The following is a 12,762-nucleotide window of genomic DNA, read 5'->3' on the forward strand; positions in this document are numbered from 1 at the left end:
CCGTGGGTGTTAACCATTGGTATGTGTCCATGTTGCTTAAGTCGTGATCCTTCATGTATTCTGGACCAGGCTAGACCAGACAGAGTTGAATAGCAAATGGCATCAACAATCAAACAGATGTCTGCCTTCACTTTACAAATATCGAAATTGGATCCCACCCACTAAGCAGGAGATACCTCTGGGCAATGAGGAGCTATCATTTTGGTCCCTTATTTATCAGCCATTGGACTTTAAATGTTTTGCTGAGTTTATCCAATGCTGCTTTATACACATTTCTAAACACACTAAGTCAATGTTGCACAGGCATGTTTGTATGCCCCAGCAGCTGGTGTATGTTTGTACTAAGCTAACCAGCTATGCCAAGACTACAAGCGCGCAGTTAATGCTCCCATCAATTTCGTTCTCTGCTTTGCATGTGAGTGTATGTGTGCATGTAATGTTGGTTACTTTGCAAATAACAGGAACTTGTGTCTCCTTTCTCTTGGCACCAGGGAGAAGAGACTGCATGGATTTGACTCCTTAAACCTCTCTTCTGGCGGGAAGACATCTCTAACAGGAAGAAAACAATAGTTTTTTTCTACAACAAGGTTGCTCTGCTTTATTGTGACTTGTGAAACAGCCATAATCTTGCCAACAGTCTTATATGGCTTCCTGGGCATCTAAATGAAGCAGGCGAGTATAGTATAAGCACCACATATCAGAGCCCTGCTTTCCTTCTACCGACGCACGGTGCAAAAAGACTAATGTAATCGGAGACTACATGGCGGAACAAGTTCATGTGTTGAGAAATATCCAGTCCCTGGCTCTGCCAACAGAGCAACAATGTAAAGCAAAGGAGCAGATCTCCCACCAGTCCGAAGAGGACCCACAAACGATCATGCCAGACCAAGCGGAAAGGCAGGAAGATGAGGAAAACCAACAGCATGCTAAAAGCCACAGGAAGCAGCAGCAGGCCGTGCAAGACCAAGAGAAGCAGCAATCGGCCACAGAAAACCAAAAGAACCAGGCCACAGATCACCCAGGGAACCCGAAGCAGGCCACAGAAAACCAAGGGAACCAGAAACAGGCCACAGAAAACCCAGGGAACCAGAAGCAGGCCACAAAAAACCCAGGGTGCCGGAAGCAGGCCACAAAAAACCCAGGGAACCGAAAGCATGCCACAGAAAGCCCAGGGAACCAGAAGCAGGCCACAAAAAATGTAGGGGACCAGAAGCAGGTCACCGAAAATCTAGGGAACCAGAAGCCGACGACAGAAAACCCAGGGAACCAGAAGCAAGTCAGAGACATCTCATGGACCCAGAAGCAGGCCACCGAAAACCCAGGGAACCAGAAGCAGGCCACAGAAAACCAAGGGAACGTGAAGCAAGCCACAGAAAACCAAGGGAACGTGAAGCAGGCCATACAAAAACAAGTGGACCAACAAAAGAGCAAAACATTGCATGCGTCCGAGCCATCCACTAGAGAGCATGCGAGGGCACCGGCCTCCAATGTACTGAAGTGTGAACCTGGGTGGGGTCCTGAGACATCCACTAGAGAGCACGTGGGGGCACCAGCCTCCAATGTACTGAAGTTTGAACTTGGGTGGGGCCCTGAGACTTCTACTAGAGAGCACACGGGGGCACCAACCTCCAATGTACTGAAGTGTGAACCTGGGTGGGGTCTAGAGAACGTCCTTGTGAACTCTAAGTCATGTGCCTATGCCCTTAACAGGGACAGAGAGGAGTGGCCCATGTTCAAGACTCTGATGCCGAGCGAACCCACTGAGGAGGTCACCAAAGCCACAGTGACAAAGAGCACTGCGGGGGTCGAAAAGGCCATCCTAAATAACCTGAGGGTGGACCGGGAGGTGATCCGGCAAAGCTTCCGGACAGAGCGACTCCTGCCCGAGGAAAGGCCCATCTCGCTTTACCACCGGCTGCGAGAGAAATGCTGGCAGTGGCTCCAGCCCGAGGTCCTGAGCAGTGCAGCGGTTGCAAACCTGGTTTTGTTAGAGCAGTTCTTGGACTGCCTCCCCAGAGCTCTGCAGCATTGGGTGCGCCAGCAGGACGTGACTCTAGCTGAGGCAGTCGAGATGGCCTCTGCCTATTATGAAGCTGACCTTGAGAACCATCTAGGACTGGATGATGCCCTCAAGCCACCATTGAGCAGATGTCACCGAGAAGGGCCGCCGAAGGAAGAACTCCCTCGGTGCCTCGTGCCAGAGAACACCAGTAGACCTGCCTGCAAGATCGGTGATTACTTTATCTTTTATATTTCTTTTTATTTCTGGTTGTCTCGTAAAACCTGGGCGGTCCCAACACTGTGAAGAGTTTAGTGTGCATGTTATTTTGAATGTGTAGCTTCCCATTGCGGTGTGTGTAACCTGTTCAGCAGCACTAGTGACACTAGCTCTCTGCCCTGCAGAGTACATTAAGCTCCCTGGTCTGGCTCAAGACTCTCGACCACCGTACCTAAATAACAGACCTGTTTGTGCATTACAAAAAATACTATTGTGCATTATCAATGCGGGTAGAAGAGGATACAAAAAATATAGCAAGTGGTATTTCTGGAAGGGTGGCTATAACATAATGTTTCTTGTAAAAAGTAGTCCTTAGAGGCAGGATCTGATATGAAGGATAGCAAATAGAAAGACCTAGAGAATGCTCCAAACGGAAAAATCTCTTCTTTCGTGGTTTCCAGGTCTCAGTTCTTACCCTTTCTTCTTGGGATCCCAAGGCCAACCCCTCCTGCGATTTTAGGGCCTCTTTCCTTTGCCAAGAGTGAAAGTTCTGCTCTTTTTGGGTCTCTCTTTCTCTCATACACATCCTCTCTCTTTCTTGCTCTCTCGTCACAGTGGCTCACAAGACTCGTCCTTCCCCTCACTGGCACCCCCGTCCCTTGGGGTTCAAGGGGTCCTTCTCATCTGTTACACATGCCCTCTTCTGGGAATTAAAAGCACTCTCTAACTAAATTTCATCCCCTTCCCCCTTTGGTCAAAGGTCTCTTTATTCTGATCTCAAGGGGCTCTCTTCCCCTCCTTGGAGCACCTCTCCTCTCCTCTTCTGCGTTCATAAGGCTCTCCTCTCCTCACTGGAGCACTTGCCCCCTTCTGGGCTCATATGGCTTTCCTCCCCCCGTCACTGGAGGACCCCATCTTCTCCAGTGAGGAGAGGAGAGCCCTATGAGCCCAGAGCACCCTCTCCCCCCCCCACACTTCTGGGCTCCTTGGGCTCTCCTCCCCCTCACTGGAGCACCATCCATTCTGCTCTCATAGGGCTCATATGGCAGAGGTGGGTCTGTCCTTGTGGTCTGTGAACGACATTGAGCACTGGTTAGCGGTGTTAGCCACTAGCCCTGGGACAAAGTGGGGCAAGACAATTATGAGGGCTGCAAAAAGGACCAATCACTGCTACGACCCAGAAATTAATATGGCAAAAAGAATCTCTTAGCGCTGCGAGCCTTAACTGATTCCGGTGCCTCTCCCTCCTTTGAGTCCACCAGATTAAAGAACCAATATATAAAATGGGTGGGGAGGAGGAAAATAGAGGGGCGGATCGGTAACTGGCAGAAGATGATTGAGGCATTATTGAGTAGCAATGCGGGTAACCTGTGGAAGATATTGTCCTCTGTCAGGAAGCCCATTAACTAGTTGATTCTAAACCTAATTATGGAGGGGATCTGGGTCAATTTCGTTGAGGATGAAATGTCCAATGAAACCGACTTGTCTGAGTCAGGCAGGCAGTCGACTTCTCATTGCCCTATTAGGTTTAATCCCAGTAACATCTGTGAGCACAAATTCAAGAGAGCCGGGCCCAAATAGTTAGCGGTTGTATTGAAGGGGGATGCAGGCCCAAGAAACACTTGTCTATAGTCGCGTTATAAATGCCATATCATATATCACATGGGCAGGAGTGCTATGTCCTTTGTTTAATAAAGTATGCTTGACCAGCACTATTCCAGATTCCTGGAAGAAATCGATTCTGGTTCCAGTATATAAAGCCATTTGGTTCTGGATATCTATCGATTACTCTCCCTGCTGTACATTACCGCAAAGGTGTTTTCACTGTATGTTTTACAGCACCTACAGGCATGGGTTAAGACTGACAGCATTTTACATCCCTTTGAGAGAGGTTTCCAACCACAGTCCAGCGTTGTTCACAATGTCAGGGTGTTGGACACAGGCAAAGGCTGCCTCTACCATCTCCGTATATATTGTCTTTCTAGATTTTAGGTCTGCGTTAGACCAGGTTGACCACAGCATCCTTTGGAGTAAAATGCGGAACTGGGGGTGCCCTAGTTAGCTCCTTGAAGTAGTTGTGGCCTTACATGCAGACAACCCGGCCCAGATTCGGCTAGGTGATTCTGGCCAGCTGTCGGAGGTGATGCGAATTAGCAGGGGTGTGAGGCAGGGATGCATGTTAGCCCCCTGCTCTTTAATAATATATAATATATATATCAGACTTTCAGGGCAGGCTGATGGCTAGAGCAGGCTGTATGCCAAAGATCGGTTCCACCCCTATCAGTGGAATGTTATACGCAGATGACTTGGCCATATTTGATCATTTACTAACTGGGCTAAATGCTATGCTGGACGAACTAGGAGTGTATGCTAAAGAAAACCACCTTGCGATAAACCTGTCTAAAATGAAGGTAATGTTGGTGGCGTCCCCAAAAATCAACAGAACTAATGTTAATGTTAAAGGACATTTGTACCGTGCACTATCACCACCGGAGTGGTCCCGTGGCGCGCTGGCGACTCTGAAAAAAGGGAGGGAGGGTGAGTTACTGGGAGAAAGCAGGAAAAGTGCAAGAGAGCAGTGATGTGCTGTTGGTGGCCTCAGCCCGGTGGGTCCGTTAGCTGAGCCTGGGGTGTTTGTGGCCGGTAGTCTTCGTGTACTGTTGTGGAAGCCTATGTGTGTTTTTGTTGGGTTGTTGCAATGTAGTGAAGTTTGTGCGGTTTGTTGTGGTGTAGGTTTGTGGTTGTGTTTGGATTGGAGTTTGAGAGGTGTGTGCAGAGGGGGGAAATTGTTAGTGGAATTGGTAAATTGGCATCTCTATCCTGAATTGAGGCGCAGGCTTGTGTAGTCTCTCCTGATGCGCCACTGAGCTGATCTGGGCCCATCTTGCATTCAATGTCCCTTTCACATATGTCCCCCACCTCAACCAGCATCCCTCACAACCCCACCTGTCCTCCCTTCCTACTCCTGTGGCCAGAGCACCTGCCAGTGTCGACCACTTAGCTAGTGTGGTGATTGTCAGTATCTTGACAATTCAGTTGACACTTTGGTACCTGGTTGTAACTAAGGGGGGGTGAGGTTGTTGGTGGGATTGTCTGGGGTAGTTGACTCTGTCTCCATGGGTGTCACCTGTGTTTCAGTCTATCTGGTGTCATCCGTCCCGGTACTGCGGGAGCTTCCCTGTTGGTTCCTGGGCTGTCAGTGTCCTTTCCAGTTTAGTCATCCTTTTGCTCTGTTGTTTCGGTTTTCAGTTTGAGTCTGTGGTCTTGAAGAGCCAGGTTTTTAGTCATTTTCAGAATTTGTGGTGATCTTCTGTGTTTCTTATCTCTTTTGGGATGTTGTTCCAGATTTTTGCAGCTAAGTGGTAGAAGGAGGTGCCTCCAAGTTTTTTTTTTTAAGGTATGGTTTTAGTTCCAGGCGGATTTCGTTGCTCGATCGGAGGGGCCTCTTTGGTTTGTACACTGTTATTTTCTTTTAAAGAAATTCTGCTCTTTGTCCTCTGATTGCCCTGTGTGTTATGCACATGGGTTTGAAGGTGATGCAATGTTTTACTGGGAGCCAGTGTCGTGTTTTTAGGGCAGGAGTGATGTGGTCTCTTCTGGATAGTTTGAGGAGTAGTCTGGCTGCCGCATTTTGGATTTGTTGTAGTTTCTTCAGGAGGTATTCTGGTATTTCGAGGTAGAGGCTGTTTACATAGTCGATTCTTGACATGATGAGGGCGACGATAGTGAATGTTTTGTGCTTGAAGGAGAGGAAAGGTAGGATTCTTCTTGCTGTGTGGAGGAGGAAGAAACATTTCTTCACTGTTGCGTTTATTTGTGGTTCTAAGGTTAGGGTGTTGTCCATCAGAACTCCCAGATTCTTTACTACCTTAGGTGGTGTTGGTGCGGTTCGCATTTCTGTTGGCCATGGGATGGCGGTTTCGTTCCCTTGGTCTTTGGATATGATCATGATTTCGGTCTTTCCTGGGTTGATTTACAGGTTGTTGGTATTCGTCCAGTTGAAGACTTCTTTCAGACAGTCGATTAGAGTTGAGTGATCCGCTTCGTTGTCTTTGATTTAGTAGATTATTTGAGTATCCTCGGCGTAGTTGTAGCAAGTAATGTATATTTTGAAGATTCTGATGACCGGAGTCTGGTAGATTTTGAAATATAGTGGTGATAGTGAGGTTCCTTTTGGTACTCCACAGTCGTTAACTCGCTGAGTGGATTTGAAGGGTTTAATCCATACGGTTTCTGTTCTGTCTGCTAGGAATGATTTAGTCCAGCGTAGTGCTGTGTCTGTTGTGCCTATGTCTTCTAGTCTTTTGGTCAGGGTGTCATGGCTAACTGTGTAAAAGGCTGCGGAGAGGTCGAGTAGAATAAGGGCTGAGGTTGTGTTTGAGTCTGCGTTAGTTTTAAGGTCATCCTACATGGAAAGTAGTGCTGTTTCCGTTCCTCTTGCTGGTATGAAACCGACTTGAGCTTGGCCTAGCACGTGGTGTATTTCTATATGCTCTTGGGTACGTTTATATACATATGTTTCCAGGAGTTTTGCCGGGTAGGGAATGTTTGAGATTGGCCTGTAGTTGGAGAGGTCTTCTACGTCGCCACTTGTGTTTTTTAGAAGTGGATTGATAGAGACTAATTTGAAGATCCTCGGCACAGTCCCTGTTGCTAGTGATAGATTTAGAAGGTTTCTGTAGTATTCTGCTGGCGTTCCTTGTGCAAGGATTGATTTGTAGATGTCCGGGAGACAGGGGTCCATGGGTGATCCAGCTTTCTTGCTGCATTTTACCAGCATTGCGATTGCCTCTGCTGATATTTCAGGAAAGTTTTTGAGTTTGTGCTGTGGTTCTGTGTTAGGTTTGTTTGGTTGTATGTTGTGCTTGGTTGGTCTCTTTTGTATGGTTTGTCGGATGTCATTGATTTTTATTCTTGAAATGGTCTGCCGGGTCGTTGCAAAGTTTCTCTGAGGGGGTTGGGGTGTTATCGGAGCCTGATGGGTTTCTCATCTCTTTAACGATGTTAAACATTTTTTTTTGTGTGTTGGTGGCATTGGTGATTCTGTCATCATAATGCCTTCTCTTCGCCTTTCGAATTTCCTTCTTGTATGCACAGATTTGTTTTTGGAACTGGGTTGTATTCTTTCCTCCATTCCAGTTCCATCTTTTTGTTTTCCCTTTTCATGGTGTTTAATAGTGGTGTGAACCGTTTTGCCATTGCTCTTTTTTTTTTGATGGGGTGAATGGTTTTTCTGGGGCGAACTTATTTATTTTGTCTGCAATCCATTTGTGTAGTAGTTCCACGTTCCCGTCTACGTCAGCTAGCTCTAGTTCTGTAGTTGAGGGTTTGGTTAATTCCAGTTGTCCGAATAGGTTGGTTTCTTTGACGTGTTTCCAGTTTCTTTTGGTGGTGGTTGCGAGTTTAGGGGGTTGGATGCGTACTTGGGTTGGCATGGTGATCATGAATGGGATGATGAGGTGGTCGCTCCACAGTATTTGTATAGGAGGTCCTGTGGTGATGAGTTTTTCATTTGCAAAAATTGCGTCGAGGGTGTGTCCTGCCGAGTGTGTTGCCCCTTTTACTAGTTGTCATAGTTTCATGGTGGCCAGTTCTTCAGTAAGTGAGTTATGGGAGTTGGTGTGACTGTCTTCAAACCAAATGTTGAAGTCCCCCAGGATGATTAGGTGTTTGTGGTTGATGGCTAAGTTGGTGATGGCTTCTATGAATTGTCAATGAAAGTTGCTTCATATGTCGGTGGTCTGTACACCAGGATGAATGTGATGTTGGTTTTTGGACTCGTTGTTGGGTGTATTACCATGGTTCCGCTGTTGAGGATGTTGAGTGGTTCGTCTGTTTTTAACTTCAAGTGTTCTTTGAATGCTATTGCGATGCCTCCTTCTTTTTTGTTTTTCCTGTTTATTTGAAGGAATTTGAAGTCGGTTGGAAGGCAGCTTTGGAGTGTGATTTTGTAGTTGTCGTCCAGCCATGTTTCTGTGATGAACAGGATATCAATGCCGTTGTCATCGAGTAGGTCAACGATCTCTGTTGAGTGTTTGGACATGGATCTTGCGTTTATTAGCTTGCAGTGGAGTTTGGAGGTGTTTTTTGGTTTGGACTATCTTGTTGAGTTCGTCTTTTGATCGGTGTTGAGGTTTCCTTCCTGGTCGATCACTTGTTGGACTGTAGGTTTCGGGGTGTCAGCGTCTTCAAAGAGTTCCTCTAGGTTCTGTGTCTTGGGTTTTTGTTTTCATCGGGCTCGTCTTCCGGGAGTTGTGTTTTTGGATGTGACGTTCCTCTGGCTTTGGTGATGTAGGGTGTTATTGCATTGATCGTGTGTTTGTCGTTTTAACTAAGATAATGTCCTCTGTGGGCACAGTGGAATATACCGATGCCTAGAAATATTTGGGGCTGGAGATGTCAGCGTCATCTAGTTATGCTGAACTAATAGAGACCAAAGTCAGATGGGTGAGGCAAATTACTTGTATGTCTAGGAAATTCCTGGTAGACCATGCTGGCTTCTCCCTAAAAGGTTTCTTGGTACTCTACAATCCTATACAGGTTGGAGGCCCTAGCCATGAGAGGTGTGCAGTGGCTAGAGGGAGTGGAATCCCGTTTCTGGAGAACTGTATTGGGGTCGGAAAGATCTACCCTGATTGGGTATGTGCAATTCGAGCCAGTTCTCCTGTCATTGAGAGCACAACTCTTGTCCCGTAGGGGGTCACTGATGCTAAAGGCAGAGACGGCTCCTATTTGCCCACTGATGAATAAATTGGGCTTGAGCTATGACCTCGACCCGGCGGAGAGAGTCACTTCCGCGCAAGTGAAACATTTTGGTGATCTATGACTTTGGCCGGTGTGCTGACTTCCCAACGCTAAAAGGGGCATTTACTTGAAGACTGGCGAAATGGGATTGGCTGCGCAATTATGACCACCTTGCCACGCTTAAGGGCTACATGAATGTGGCATCTGTGGCACATCACTTTATGAAACCTGAAAGGTACCTATTGCTCTTCCCCGATCCAGCTGTCTTTAATTTTCGTTTAAGACTCTGAACAAATCAGCTACCAGTCTTGGCAGTATGTGGCTCGAGACAAAATTTGCCACCCGAAGCAAGATTCTGAGCAATGTGTAGTCAGCCAGACATGTGCTTACGGAGTGCCCGGTAATGGGTGCACTCTACATGGTGCTGCTTGGCCCTTTTGTTTATGACTATAATTCTATAAAGATCTTCAGACTTTTAGGCGTTCTGCCTGAATACTGAATCCATGAAAGTCCATCTGGCATTTGTGATACTGGAAATGCATTGGAGGAACAGGGCCTCCCTGTCCTTGCCCTGTAGTCCTTTTTCATTTGTGATCTGTATTGTTTTCTGCCCAGAAGTCCATGTGGGACTCCTGGCAGTGCAGCTCTTCCTGTTTTTGGTTTGGTGTACAGAACCATGGGATACCCTTATGACACCCCTGGGTGGGGGTGCAACCCTGTGCTCCTAGTGTATGTTTTTGGGCACCTTGTGTGGCCCACAGAGCAGGGTATGGGCTGGTGGCAGCTCCATGCTAAATTTGACATGTGCTCTGCGTATCCTCCATTTTGGAGTACCCAGGCCTTGGCATTGGAATCAGTTGATTCCTGATAAGAAACAAGATGGCCCCTGTGGCCTCTTGCTTTCTATTGCCTGTTACCTTGTTTTCCCAAAGTCCTGGGAATCCCTGACTCTGTCCCTTCCCACTGACTGGCTGTTGGGTGGAAGTTCCATATATGGTGTTGTTGTGAAGTACAGGCTAGACTGGCTGGAGCCTTCCCAGTGACTGTATGTTGTGGGTACGCCCTGTGGGTGGGACCTGGGTGAATGGAGTGTTTGACCAATATGAACTTCTTGTTGTGGATGTCTAGTTTCTGGTGTTTGACACAATGACTGAGACAGCCCTGCCCAAAACTGGTATGAATGCAGTATGCAGTGTTGAATGGCTGGGTACTTGTCCCAATACACATAAGTTGTTGTGAGTGTCTGGAGAGAAGTGAATGGCCTGAATGCACTATGCACCTGATTGGCCGCCTGCCTGCATGAATACCCTTCTGACCGATTGGTTGCCTGAGTGTGACCCAGCAGAATGAATGGGAGATCAACTAGTATATCTGGGGGCCTCTCACTGCTAGAATTCGTGTTCAGAAGCTGAAGAGAAACTGGAGTTCAAACTGAAGCTTAACCTTGAAGCCCTGCCGGAAGAGAAATCTTGCTGCTGCTCTACTTCGTCGATCTGAAAGCTGCTGTGTCTCCAAGGACTGACCTAGAGAGAACCTGGTTAGGCGCCCTCTTCCCGAGCTACGAGGGACCATCGCGCACCAGCTGATCTTTGCCAAAGCTCCCTGGTAGATAGATCTACGACAAGCTGCCGACCGGAGACGGGGACTGCCGCGGAATCCCAAAGAGAAGCGCCCGGACAGTTGTCTGCCACCGTTGCCGACCGCCGTCGCCGACCGGAGCTGCCGTGCTCCCGTTGCCTAAGAACCTTCGATTCACGGACGCGCTCGTCCGCATCGCCACCTGCCTTATCCTGCCAGAGAAGTCCAGGCCGTCGATGCGCCGAGGAACATCTGCTGGTGGGCTTCCCACCACCCAAAGACCAGAGACGCTGACGACTCGACGCCCTTGCTAGGCCACAGTTCTTCAAACTCTTTGCGGTCCAGAACTATCGACATCGAGGTGCCCTGCACTCCTCTTCCTGGCAGGATGTTTACGCTTCCCTTTCTACGAGTACCACTAGGAAATAAGCTGCCACTTAAAGGGAGGGCACTCAAGAAGGGCCCTCGATTCCCCGCCGAGGAAAGCTACAACGCCAGGTACTTTGGGGTTGCTGAACTATTGGAAAGATGCTTGTGAACAATATATGGACTGGGCTTGTGATATATATTTATTCTACTGGTTGTCCAGGTGGGGGGCTGTCTAGGTATCGGGGCCAGTATTCTGTCAATTGTTTTAACCAACTGCTTTTCTCTTCTATCTATATTGGTTTCATTTACAAACTGATTTGTGTGACATTTAACCGTACAGTTGATGCACTTTAAAGAGATCGAGTAGTGATTGTAGTACCATGTTGACCTGTATAGATTTGCCATTATAGATAACTGAGTACAAAGTGAGTTATCTTGATATTGTACATAACCTTGAATATTAATTATATAAAGACTGTGTTTTAACTAATACATTCCAAGGCACCTTCCTGTCCGGAACCTGGAGGTTCATTTGCTGCCTTTCCCCAGGAGGAGCTGGAGCTCCCCCCTCCCACTGCAGGAGCAGTACCCTGCCAGGAGGCATACCCAGCATGAAGGTAGGCAATCTGCCTGTGTACGCTGCATTTTGAAGCCCGCAGCACACGATATAAAATATCACATTTCATCCGCCGGAGCTCTGCCACAATTCGCCATATTTGCCTGGTTGCTGTTTGAGCAAATCGCTTCTGCACGATTTGCCTCCACTATAAAATCTAACGGCCACCATTGAACTCCACGAGGACCCTCCCACTTCAAAATGGCCGCCCGTAATCTTTTTGCCCACATCTACATGCCGAACCACATCAGGGCCAGCATCTGAGTCTGATTGGCTGCAAGTTCATACTTGACTGCCAATCGCAAGCCGGCAGGCTGAAGCCGGCCCACAGACAAAGGCACACATTTCAAGGCACCTTCCTGTCTGGAGCCTGTCAGGAGCCGGACGAGCCGAGTGGCACGAACCCTGCACTTCCTTCTGCACTGCCTACAGAAGCCTGCAGATGCCGACCCAGGCACTAGGGTAAGCGGACTCTTATTGCTGCCTCCACTGTCTGGTCCTGCCACTCCACAGACCTTCCTTAGCTTATAACGTAAACTGTTGTTGTTCTGTATTGCTATCACAAGCAAATGAATGTCACCAGCACCCTGCTGCCTCCAGCCCTAACCATGATTGTGATGCCCACTGTGCTCCATACTGTTTATGCTACATTGTGCCTTTGAATGTCACCAGCACCCTGCTGCCTCCAGCCCTAACCATGATTGTGATGCCCACTGTGCTCCATACTGTTTATGCTACATTGTGCCTTTGAATGTCACCAGCACCCTGCTGCCTCCAGCCCTAACCATGATTGTGATGCCCACTGTGCTCCATACTGTTTATGCTACATTGTGCCTTTGAATGTCACCAGCACCCTGCTGCCTCCAGCCCTAACCATGATTGTGCTGCCCACTGTGCTCCATACTGTTTATGCTACATTGTGCCTTTGAATGTCACCAGCACCCTGCTGCCTCCAGCCCTAACCATGATTGTGATGCCCACTGTGCTCCATACTGTTTATGCTACATTGTGCCTTTGAATGTCACCAGCACCCTGCTGCCTCCAGCCCTAACCATGATTGTGATGCCCACTGTGCTCCATACTGTTTATGCTACATTGTGCCTTTGAATGTCACCAGCACCCTGTTGCCTTCAATCCCAAACCATGATTGTGCTGCCCACTGTGCTCCATACAGCTCGTGCTGCATTGTGCCATTAAGTGCTACTAGCACCCTGTTCCTTCAGCCCAAACCATGATT

At 48.0% G+C, this 12,762-nt stretch overlaps 1 protein-coding gene across 3 annotated transcripts in view; it reads left to right on the forward strand.

Annotated features, from left to right (window-relative positions):
• Window positions 1–12,762, forward strand: part of LOC138517031 (zinc finger protein 271-like) — a 63,932-nt gene that overhangs the window by 22,871 nt on the left and 28,299 nt on the right. For all 3 annotated transcript variants that reach the window (XR_011282344.1, XR_011282343.1, XM_069632542.1), the window contains exon 2: window positions 492–2,231. Coding sequence is in view for 1 of the 3 variants with exons in the window: in XM_069632542.1 (XP_069488643.1) it covers window positions 761–2,231 (1,471 nt within the window). In the remaining 2 variants the exon portion in view is untranslated. The remainder of the gene's footprint in view (window positions 1–491; window positions 2,232–12,762) is intronic.

This window comes from Ambystoma mexicanum, chromosome 6q (genome assembly GCF_040938575.1).
Source record: "Ambystoma mexicanum isolate Mex_15411 chromosome 6q, UKY_AmexF1_1, whole genome shotgun sequence".
Classification (NCBI taxonomy): Eukaryota; Metazoa; Chordata; class Amphibia; order Caudata; family Ambystomatidae; genus Ambystoma; species Ambystoma mexicanum.